Here is a 12727-nt window from a genome sequence, read left to right on the forward strand (position 1 = left end):
AGATGGAATGTCACGCCCCTAGTGGAGTTCCTGCCAGACAAAAATCCGGCAGCATCTCCCCTGTACCGGTGACAATCTGAGGCATATATACATACAAAATACATCAACCACATACGGCTGGAATATATACACAACCACGCAGTTATATAATCAACCCACTCGGCTGGAATAAGAATAAACATAACCACGCAGTTATATATATATGAAATAGCCCACACGGCTGAAAGTAAAACCACAGCGGAAATTACAAATAACGATCACAAAACCACAACACAACTAACTGCGAGCCGGCTCGGCTTGACACGACAACCACCACATCAAACCAAATACAAGATACTGCAAAGTCAAACTCCATATAAAAGATACAAATACACGAATAAGTACAAAACCAAAATAAAGCGTATAGAAGCACTAACGGTACGGGAAGCTCGGTGTGACATGGTCCAGGCGACTCCATAAATCCTTTACCTGCTACCTGGTGAAATAACCAGTTTACGGGGTGGTGAGTATAAAGACTCAGCGGGTAATAGACAGATAGTGCATGAGTATAGTAAAGAACTAGAGATACAAAGGTATACAGCCTCATAGGGAAAATAGCAGATACTACCGTAATATCAAGATAAATGTCCATACCTGAAACCATATCCTAGGCTAGTAATAGGAGGTCAGGTGTAGCAAAGACCTGCTACAATATTGCTCATAACTACATGGATAACATGTGAGATATATACTTATTAACAATAAGTAAGCCAGTGTCTAAACACATACCACAGGTATATAACTCAACATAAGTAAGCATATCTAACATATGGATATACTCATGCCACTGGATAAGTAAGCAACAACAATATAAATAATCAACAGCAGAATAAGTATGCAACAATAGCATAAGTAAGCAACAACAGCATAAGTATAATAACAACAAGGTATGCACGGATGGTCACCCCGCCCACCTCTCTGCACCACGACCCCTGTATGGTCGAGAGGCCGGATCAATGACAACTGTACGACACTCCTGCCGCCACTACTCTCGAGTGATCAAGTGGACAGTTTGCATAGTAGCTATCTAGCTACGTAGCAATAGGGTCCCTGCTGCTCGCAACTCCAGCCGCCACTACCCATGAGTGACCGAGTGCGGCACGATAGGACAAGCGACATGCTCCAGCTACCACTACCCATGAGTGGCTGAGCGTGCGGCCTTGACCAACGACCCTTTCAACCACAAGGGAGATCTGGTCGTCGGCATACATGCAATGACATGATGCGTAAAATACAGCAGTCATCATATATATATAAACAGAAACAGGTATGTTACATGAAGCCAGCATGCTCAATAAGAAACATGAATAAATAGCAGTCAAAGCAAGTAAACATGGTATCTGATATCTATATATCTAGTATCTAGTATCTAGTGTCTGGTATCTGCTAAATATCATGGATAGCAACGAGAGACTGTATAGATAAAGAAACGAGTAGCTCAAAGGTTGAGTGGAAGTATCAAACGCAAGAAAAATAAGAGTAGAGTCAAGGTTAAAACAATTTCTATCCAAAGATAGCTCATGCACTAAGATCGATATATACTAAAGAGATAAAGCAAGAAGTACCCGCCTTTATACGTAGATCGAGTCAAACCATCCCATGCCGAGACGCTCGTCTCGACTCAAAGTCCTGCAAATCCATGATATACAGATTTAGCTAATTTCATATAAATTAAATAGCTAAATCAAATCTCCTAATCTATTAAGGGTAATTATAAATCGAATACGATCCTCGATTAACCACCTAACTAGAGTTAAGTCAGCTTAACTCTAATTAATCCACCATCCTCCTTAGATTAGGTTTAATCTCTCTAATTAACCCTAACCATTCCACCACCCAATTAAATTAAGTTTATACATGTATATCTCCAAAACTCACCCAATTTCATACTCATTCAAATGATCACTCATATCTAATTATTTAATCCCTTGATCTAACTACTAGCCATCATGAATCAAACCAAACTCACCCAAATCCGGAAGATCAGTCGGTGATCCACAGCCGAAGATGTGCTTGCTGCCGGAACCAAAGCTGGAGCTACAATAGTTGATCCAGCACTGCACACATTTCAAATCAATTAACATAATCTTAATCACTTCATAACCATCACAACTTATCCTAATTTTACTCCACAGCCACCTGGTGAAAGGCTTCCGTTGCAACAACGTAGATAAAGGAGTTCTCCACTCGGAACCAGTAGCGATCGAGGCAACCTGCGAGTGCAAGGAAGTAACGACGAGGTTGAACTGTTTCGGCGGCGCTGAAACAACATTTCTTGCACTCGTGTGGCCGGAGGTGGGAGAGGATTGTCCTGCCGGCAGTGGCTCGGCTCTCCTCCGGTCATCTAGTACCCTAGTAGAGAAGGTGATGAACCTCCCTGGTATGAAGAAGAGGTAGTGTACCTTTCTGATGCAAGAACTGCTGCTCTTTCCGATTCCACAAGCAAGGGAACGGAATTGCCCTAATACCCTTGTTGATTCTCCTTCTCCCGAAGTCGGTGACGTGATCAAGCGAGGCAGTTGGAAGTGTAGGGCATCGACGTTCTTCGGTCGATTCTCACGGATGTCGGCTGTGGTGGTCGACGACGACACAGAGAAGAGGGGATAGAGAGTTGCGGCGTCGGGTGAGGCGGAATGCAATGTCGCGATGGAGAGGAGGCGACGTCGACGGTCAGGTGAGGGGAAATCGCGAGGGGCACGGGAAAGAAGGGAGATCGGGAGAGGGGTTCGACGGCACAACCCTCATGGCGGCTATGGCAGTGGCACTGGGCCATCGACAAGGCGAAAATGCTCAGGCGGTGATGTCACGGGGCTTGAGCGAAGGGAAAAGGGAAACAGCGACGGAATGAGCATGGGGAAACTTAGGTTAGGATTTTTAAACCTAAGTTTTAATACTTATACATTAATTTAATTAATCAACTCCCAACTAAATGGGTATTTCAAATAGGCATTCCCCTAGCCCCACCGATTCATCCCCTCGAAACGAGTCATATGGACTCCGTTTAAATTCTGAAAAATTCCTAAAAAATTCTTGAAAAATCCAATAAGATTATTTGTCAGATAACCTTATTATTTTGTTATTATTTGGGCATCGTATTTTACATGGAAACATTGATTCTTGCAACATTCTACTTAGGTCAATTCCATACGTCTCCATCGCCCAAATTATATAATCATCTCATGGCATGCAATATTGATATTGATTTCTCCACATGTCCATCAACGCGTCTCGATTCATCACTAGAAGTTGAATTTGAACTGGCCCCACTTAAATCAGAATGGGTACAGGTACAAGCATGGGTTAAGGATAAGCATATGTCCTCGAGTTCTGGTATGATGGATTGCCATATGATGCATTAGAGTTATAATAAGATGGTTGCGAGTATGATAGACTTCAGCCAGAATCAATCTCAGCTAAACTCTCCCGCATATCTTGATAATTATGAGTTTTCTTTTGTTTGCCACTCTTGTATCGACGTTGATATTAAATACTGCTACTTCTAGTTCTATGATCATAATCTTGAGTTGCATGTGCGTATTCTGTCTCACATGTCCATGGCTTCGGTATTAGAGTAGAGGGAACATAATTTTTACCACCAGATGGATCAGCACTGTCATTACTTCCATGAATACTTGCACTGCTATCAACGTCACTATCCTCATTTCGAACTTCTTGTCGGATGACAGTGTCAGAAGGCGATGATGTTTCATCAGTGTCATCATGTTCTTGCTCATCAATTGCATCAAGTGGATTTTTTCTAATTCTCAATTGATTCCTTCCTGTAAAAGCAGGAAGTTTGACTTTTTCTTTCTTTTTAGTAAAAATTGCATGAGTTTTGCCTTTACTTTTTTCCTTTATCTATGGGCATTGGTTGGGTTTGGAGTTAGGATGTTTGAGAATGTCTAGACCGAGATCCAGAAAATCGAAAATCTTGATCAAAAGCTTCATCATCTTCTTCCTCGCAGATATCTCCTTTAGCTTGTATTTTCAATCTGTTGAGTAAGAAATTGAGATGGTCGTAGTGGGTCTCCTGCTTCATCAAATAATGGATTCTCAGTCTCAACATCGCTTCACCAATCCATCATTAGATTATTCTCAGTTTGGACAAATCCAATATTAAATGGGGTTACATTACCATACTCTTGTTCTTCATTCTCTTCTGTTATTGCTCTTAGTTGAAGATACATATTATAATGAATGTAGACCATCTTCTCCAAGCGACGATAAGAAAGACGATTTCGTACTTTTGTATGAATGAGGGAGAAAGTTGACCAATTTCTTTTACAACCACTTGAAGATATTGTAGAGAATTCGTACAGCAATCTTTTTCAAATTTGGAGCTGATCCTCCATATTGTAACCACCACAAGATGAATAAGAACAAAATTAAAATAGTATTTATATTTGTTGACAATAATTAGGAATAATTTTTACTGTATTTTCCTACATCCATTTTATATCTGCATGACACTGCAATAGGAACACTAAAAGATCCATATGCCTCTCGAAATAATAGACTTTTCATTAATGGTCTCAGCAATTGATTCTCTAGTTGTATGTAGTCTTGATATTACATGTCGGAGGGCCACTAATAAATCATTGTTTGTGCCAAGATTATAACGGTATTGATATGCCGGATTCAGATAATAACCTACAATAATTAAACATATATAATTATTAATAACAATATTAAAAATTCTTTATCATTAAAAAATACGTACCAACTAAATGAATATATTTTCCCATTTGATCATTCCATCTAGTAGTGATTATATTAATGTAATGTTGATACTTGGTGGGTGATTGTAGATGTCTCTTAATTTTCTCGTTTGCTTCATGAATTAGGTAGTAAACACTGTCCATTTGTGACTTCTTGTCCATATCGATTTTATATAGAACAACGTATAATGGTTATACTGCTATAAAAATATTTGCGATATAATCCCAAAATCTAACCGATGTAATAATTTTTTGCATCTCTTTATCTTCAATCGTGTTAGAATATCGAGAGACTTCCCAATCTTTAAAAGAGAACATGACCTTCAATCCGACTTTTTTTCGATTCAACGATTTCAATAGGAAAAAGTGAGTGACAAACCTAGTCGTTCCTGGTTGTAGAATCTCTCCATCAATAAATTTCTTCATTAATCCATGAACTTAATATGATTATAGAGAAATTTGGTTAAAGATTGATCTTTTTTCACTACCTTCTTCACTGTATCGAGCTTATCGATACTTGCCATCATCAAATCGATATAGTGTGTTGCACATAGTGTCCAAAATAATATTTGATACTTTTGCTCCAATAACTCTCCAGTCCTTTTAAAGTTGGCACTATTATCTGTAAATCACCTGCACTATATGTTTTTCACCTATCTCTTGAACTACATTATCCATTAAACGATATATATAGGGTGAATCATGATAGTTTGTAGTTTCTTCAATAGATTTATGAAATATCACCTTTTTATTGTAATATAGTAGAAAGTCGATAATGCTCATCCATGTAGGTCCTGTCCAGCCATTACGCATCAATCCTATATAAGCTTCATTGATTCTTACATCATAGGATCCAAGTCTTGATCTCCTCTACTTGTTCATCTAAATATGGATTGACAATTTCATATGCAGTCAGAGGTTGAATACCAGTATCAGATTTTTGGATGTTGGATACCATGCTACGGTAATATGTGTTGTTTGCTGCATTAGGGGGAATATAATTAAAATGAAAAAATTTAGCAATACTTTGACCGATTGATTTTTTCTTCTCGTTTGTATATGCATCATCAATCCTAGTATGTTTGCTAGTTTGGTCCGGGAATGCAATGGATCAATATCAGCAATATCAATTGCACGTCTTCATCTCATAGAAGGAAAACAATGACCAATACCACCTTATGTTGAAGGAATACAAGCACTCGCACTCCTTCCCAATGTTGCTGCAGTTGAGCCACTTCCACGGGCACCAGTTGAGCCACTTCTATGTTGCATATTTTGCTCATATTCATATGAGTTCAAGAGGCATTGAAAGCTGCTAACAAATCTTCGTCATTTAAAACTTCCCCGTGACCTTCAAATTCATCATAGATTGGTTCTTTAGAGCTTTGGCTTATCAACAAGTTCACGTTGTCGTTGTTGTTTATACTTTAATGTTTTTTTATCATCAAGTTCCTCTTTCATTGCATAATGAACTTCTTGAGAAACTTTTGGACAATTAAAAACATTCGGATATTTACTAGCAAGATGTTATTTTAGGCATGTGACCCTACCGCCACGTCCAATCATATCACAATGCAAACATTGCTAATGAAATCGATTTTCTAATCGACGTGCGTGTATCCAAGCTGGATTATAAGATTGTTGTTTTGGTACTATTACTTATGCATTGTAAAAAATTAAGAATAATATATATTTCCAGATAATGATCATCATTTTATAATGTCAAAAATGTCTTTATCATTATAAATTTACAAATTAAATATATAAAGAGCAACTTTCTGTCAGCAATCTTCTAAACACATTTTTATAAACTTGAAACAATCTTCTAATAATAATAATTCAACTATCTCAATTTAGAATGATCAAAGATGCATAAGATTATAAGTGTTTTATTAGAAATCATAAACTTGATAGACCTTTATCAAAATTTCTTAAATAAAGAACATATAATATTTCCTAGGCGGATAGATATTCTAAGATAAAAATATATGTTTCATATGGAAGCAAGAATTCTAAAAGTAAAAAGCTAAATATCTTAATATTCATGAATCTAAATTTTAAATTGATTCCAAGAAAAAAAAATATTATCTATAATAAGTATATAAAATTAATTAAAAAACGCTACGTTATGTATAATAATTATATAAATTAACTATTTATTTATTTAAATTAAATTTTATTTTAAATAATATATATTTAAAATAATAAAAAATATCAGAATATTAATTATATAGTAAAACAGTAAAAAAATAAGATAATAAAAAAAATCAGAAAATTAATCTGATTTGTTAGAATTTTTTAGATTTTTTTATAATTTTTAAATAAAATTTAAATCAATAAAATTAATTTTCAAAATATTAATTAATAAAATTTACTATATTTTTAAATTTTAAATATATTTATAGTATTGGGATAATTTAATTAGCTTTTATAAAAGTCTCTTCGAGATATCACACTTAAGTTAGGAAATGTTTGAATTAATTACATCGAAATATTTAATTTTTAACAGTAATGTCTTCGCGATCTTAACGGTACGCTTGTCTGGCGACGTCGGAGAGTCACAGGACACCTCTGGTGCTATCAGAGAAGTCACAGGACTCCTTTGGTGCCGTTGGAGGTGTCGTACGATTCCTCCGGTGTCACCAAAGGTGTCCTGCAACTCCTCCGGCAGTGCATGCGAGGCGCCCGGGACCGTCTAGTTGTGTCGGAGGCGTCCCATGACTCTTCCGGTAGCGTCGGAGGATTCTTGTGACTCCGGCGCCGCCTACGAGGTGTCCGGGATGCCTTGGGACATCAGCGAAGCATGGTTGGACTGTTGGAGGCCCCTTCCGGATGCCTTGGTTCCCAACGCCTCTAGTGGTGCCAGAGGCGTCCCGCGACGTCTCCGGTACGCTTCCGGGGTGCCTCCACTTGCGTTTTGCTCGAATTGAAATCATACCTATCCAGATGGTCGTTAGATGCCTTTGTCGTTGATCGCTCGTTGGATGCCTTCGCTGCTGAAGGAATTGATTCCTTCGGTCGCGATGGAATTGCGACACGTTGTCCACGCTGTTGTGATTCCTTCGATCACGTGACGATGAGCGCGCGTGATTCCTCTTGTTGCGTGACGCATGGGATGATGTGATGAAATCGTCGCTAGTCTGGTGCCGGTTTTGGTGCGCAGGTTGAATGGTATGTTTCACCCTTTCCGCTCAGCATGGAACGAAATTTTGAACCGTGCCTATGATCTCTTGTCAGGAATATTACTCATAAGTCTTTGGCCAAAGTAAACATGTTAAGAAGATGGTCTTTTTGGACGTGTTTTTCTTTTTGAGTAATTTGAATTTACAGGACAAGGAACTACAACTTGGGCTAGGTGTGACATAGTTAGCCTAGTGGGGACTGACACATAGACCATATCCTAAACTAAGTGAGTATAAAATGTGTGAAAGGAATAGAAGCATTGATAATTGTAGCTGTTGAAGGGTTTAGAATATATTCTGAAGTCAATTGTGATTTTCCAATCACTTGGGGTCTACTAGGTGCCACTCATAATCTATTCATAATTAATGATTAATTATGAATAACCAACATAACCGGGAACCTATTGGCTACACACACTACGAGTATTTCTTGAAGACATAAAAACAATTTAGAGAATATGATTCTTAAAGAGAGAGATTAAGTCTTGTTGGACCAGGCAAAGGGCAAATATGGAAAGTATTTGTCATGCCGAAAGAGGTTGTGGTCACGCCTGTTGTAGGCCAGTCGGGCCTACTCATGCGATATAGGCTTGGATTTTTGGCCACACCTCTTGCAGGCGAGTCGGACCTACACATGTGGTATGGGCTTGTTGCTCAAGCTATAATGAAGAGGTATAAAATACCTCTCCATGAAATAAAAAAAAAAAGAGAGTTTTTTTTTTTCTGAATGCCGCCCAACCCTTGGCCAGTCAACCCTAGTGCCACCGCCCCTTGTTTTCTTCCCTCTCTCGGATTGTCCACAAAGGGAAGATCTCTTGGTGCCACCAGCCTCTCTCTTCGATTGTGCTATCTCCTTCATTCGGCTAGTACCAAACAAAAACGCGACTTGTGGCTTACGAAGTTGTCTTGAAGATATCTCGATGTGGATACTAATAATAGAGGCAAGTCTTGTGAAGTTTGCTAGGTGATTTCTTTTCATGTAAATATCGTCAAAAGGTATTACTTCTAAATAACCTTTTGATCTATGTTTATGTCTTGCACACGTGTGATCTTGTTTATTTGGGATGCGTGAAAACCTTCTTAAAAATCGTCTTGCTTCTACTGCATGTTTTTGTATAAAACACATGTATTTTATCCCGACAACTCCTCATGTGTCATGGAAGGGTGGGCGACACCTACCTTCAACGCTCAAACGGGCAAGGTGATGCCCCCTTCACATGTGACACTTGCTTACTCACAATGCTCCTTCATGAGTGGGCGAGGTGTTGCTCATGAGGGGTATCCTCACCTTTAATATTTTAACAAGTTCAGTCGCTAATCAAATTTTCTTCCAACTAACTCATCCTAACTCTAGCTTTGTTTTTGTCTTTTATTTTTGAAATTATATTGGAAGCTACAAGTTCAATTTGATACTTCAAATTTAAAATTCAAAAATAATAGAAGGGGAGCCTTGGCGCAACGGTAAAGTTGTTGCCATGTGACCAAAAAGGTCACGGGTTCGAATCCTGGAAACAGCCTCTTGCAAAAAACAGGGTAAGACTGCGTACAATGGATCCTTTCCCGGGACCCCACATGGCGGGAGCTTTGTGCACCGGGCTACCCTTTTAATAGAAAACTAGATAAAATGGGAATCAGTAGACCAATGAACCTTTTTTTTTTTTTTTACAGAAAACTACTTTTAAATGGAGATATTAAGTTCGATAAAATTTATCTTTATTTGTTTCACTCAATTCTTCTCTTAATGGTGATTTAGTGACAAAGTTCCCAAGCATATTATGATATTTCACATTTAATTCTTTTATCTCCCTTTGTAAAGGAAAATTTTCTATTTGCCATTAATCATCATAGTTATTACTGGTAATATTCTATGATGGCTATAATGCACTAGTAATATTCTATTAATTAGATCACTATATATATATTGTTTCCTAGTTTTCTGAAACTATAGTCCATAAAACATGAAACAATAGAAACATTCTGTAAATTTGATATCTGCCGAACTTCAAAGTCCTTCTGAGGTCTCTACTACCAAATTAGGGTTCATGATTATTGGATGTCTGATTTTGATTTACTTGGCATCAATTTTGGACTTAATACTGCCACAGTATAAATTATTCCCTTTTGTGCATTTGTTTTTTATAAATATGCAGGTTCTGGGTTTGGTTGATGTTTTTAGAGCAAAAGTAGTTGATATTTCTGAAAGCTCCATCACAATTGAGGTCATCACCTTTTGAACAACTTGTACATAAACTGTAGCATCATTTAAGACGCTTCTGTATCATTTCGTTAGTGTATTAGTCTTAATTACTAAACACTCATGAATATAGGTAACTGGAGATCCTGGGAAAATCGTTGCAGTGCAGAGGAGCTTAACCAAGTTCGGAATCAAAGAAATTGCTCGGACTGGCAAGGTTACAGCCATAGATTTATTTAATTTGGACAATTAACTCTTTTGTTCCTTCTGAGAGATAAATCCCTTAGTTCTAGATTTTGAAGTTTGCTTTTCTGTAGATTGCTTTGAAAAGGGAGAAAATGGGAGACACTGCCCCTTTCTGGAGATTCTCTGCTGCTTCTTACCCAGATCTTGAGAGCATTAACCATATAACTACACTTATTCAGTCTACTAATACACCAATGCAAGGAAATCTGGAACAATCATCAGGAGTGAGTGATATTTTCATATCATTCTCAGCACTGAATGATTTAAATAATCTTATGTTTCATGATATATGATCAACTGTTTCATAAAGAAATTTATATGGAAACTTGTGTTACGGACATTCCTATGGGTGATGCTGAATAGAAAAGCTTTTTTTTGTGAGTACCTTATGGTTGATTTTAAATCTACTTTATGAAGTAGATAATTACCGAAGATGACAGGTCTACAGGTATAATATCTGCATTCAACATATTTTAGTGTTCACAAGTGGTTTTCCTTTTTAGCCTAGTTTAGGAATTCCCTAATTGGAGGATAAAGACTGCTTCAATTCTGGTTCTAAATCCAACTCTGGACCAGGTTGGGATTCAAGTCTAGGTTTAGATTCAAGATACGATTGATGTGGTTTGATTGTGGTGGGTAGCTCAAGAAGAAAATGCTTATCTTCCATTGTTGTTCTCTATTTGAAGATAAATTTCTGTGAAGTATAATATCATCCAACAAACGATACATTAACAGAGATGAGGAATTTTTTGTTGGTTGATGATAACATTTGCACCCCTTGTGTTGAAGAATATCCCACTGATGGTTTTGGGAGCTCTTAGATCCAGTTCCTCTTGAGTTTTGGTTATGAACATAAATGATTAGGTGTATGTGGCATAGATATTTATACTCTAGGTTTAGAAACATTAGGAATTGTGGATGATCTTCATATTTCACTCTGAATCAATTCAAAGGGAACAGATTTTTTTAATTGGTAATGGGAAAGATGCATGGTTGTGTTTGCGACCTCACATACATCACAAACACAAGATTTATTCTCTATTTCTTTAAACAAAAGAGGAACATGATTTCATGAGTTTTAAAGGAGGGAAAGTCCAGCCTATGGTGATAAAGTGAGATCAAATTTTCTTTATTGGAGTGGTGTTGCTTGGATATGAGGATTGGAGACCGAACTATAACAAATCATCCTTGTACAATAATTCTCATGGGACCAAATGTAACATTTAGTCCTGCCGCAGAATCATAGGTTTATTACTTTTCACTAAATTCCTTTAACACGGATGGGCTCTATACTATTTTTTGGTATCACCTGGTATTGGTTCATCTCCAGCCACAACCACTTTAGCAGATTAACCTACTTTGTGAGGTTGACATTGTTTGGATCCACAACCCATAGATTGAGTATCATCTTTTACTTTGGAACAGCTTTGTTGAATTGATTCCTAATCTTCTCTTGTGGTTGGTAGAAACCTGCACGTGTCACTGATTTCCCATGACATAGAATTCTAGAGTCACTGCCATAATCAGTGAATCTTGTTCATCTCATGATATGAATTAGGGTTTCCTTCTTTGGTCTTGGTTCTTATTATGTGAGGGGACTTTGCCTTTTTCCTGTAAGATGTTCTTGATTGATTGGCCGTTTTAAATATATGGCAGCATTGATCTGTTGTAATTCTCCAGATAATGGAGTTGCTAGTGCCCCTTCAGTGCTGCAGATGATGACTTTATTAGGACTTGAGGTGGTTGACATCTTAATGGTGATGAATGCCTCAACAGATGTCAGTGGTGATAAAGGATGGCCGGAGTAGATCCAACAATGAGGACTGATGGAAGTTTCTGCTTCATCTACAATGAAGGAAATGCTTCCCATAGTCGATAATCCTAGGACTTTTGATACCATAAAGAAATTGAGCAAGAAACTTCTATATATTTCTTTTATATCATAAGGCTACTGTATGGCTACACATACATTGCCTATACAAATTTTAGGAGAAAAAAATATCCTTCAATTAGGGAATTCCTATAATGATGGAGAATCAGGGATTCCCATAATTGGATTACTGAATACTAAAAACAAAATAAAAGAATTCCCAAACAGATAACCACAAATTAATCTCTAAACAATCCTTTTTTTTTTATAGTCAAATACTATTTTGGCTTAAAGATGCAAAAACAAATTAAGCAACTTCCCCTTTGTGTAGATAATTGAATGTTTGAATAAGATTCAAATTGCATTTCTTTCTTACAGTGATGCAGGTAATTTCCCTTTTCTGTTCTTATTAGTAAAAGATAGTTCAACTACTAAAATACTATGCTGTTGTTCCTCCAAATGCACATACATAAATGTT

At 37.2% G+C, this 12727-nt stretch overlaps 1 protein-coding gene across 2 annotated transcripts in view; it reads left to right on the forward strand.

Moving 5' to 3' along the window:
- LOC122021322 (acetolactate synthase small subunit 2, chloroplastic-like) overlaps positions 1-12727 on the forward strand; it is a 32572-nt gene that overhangs the window by 16989 nt on the left and 2856 nt on the right. The window contains exons 4-6 of one of the 2 annotated variants that reach the window (XM_042579440.1): positions 10090-10158; positions 10267-10350; positions 10451-10603. In XM_042579440.1, coding sequence (XP_042435374.1) covers positions 10090-10158; positions 10267-10350; positions 10451-10603 — 306 coding nt within the window. The remainder of the gene's footprint in view (positions 1-10089; positions 10159-10266; positions 10351-10450; positions 10604-12727) is intronic. The other variant, XM_042579441.1, reaches the window with a different exon arrangement.

This window comes from Zingiber officinale, chromosome 9A (assembly GCF_018446385.1).
Source record: "Zingiber officinale cultivar Zhangliang chromosome 9A, Zo_v1.1, whole genome shotgun sequence".
NCBI classification, from domain to species: Eukaryota; Viridiplantae; Streptophyta; class Magnoliopsida; order Zingiberales; family Zingiberaceae; genus Zingiber; species Zingiber officinale.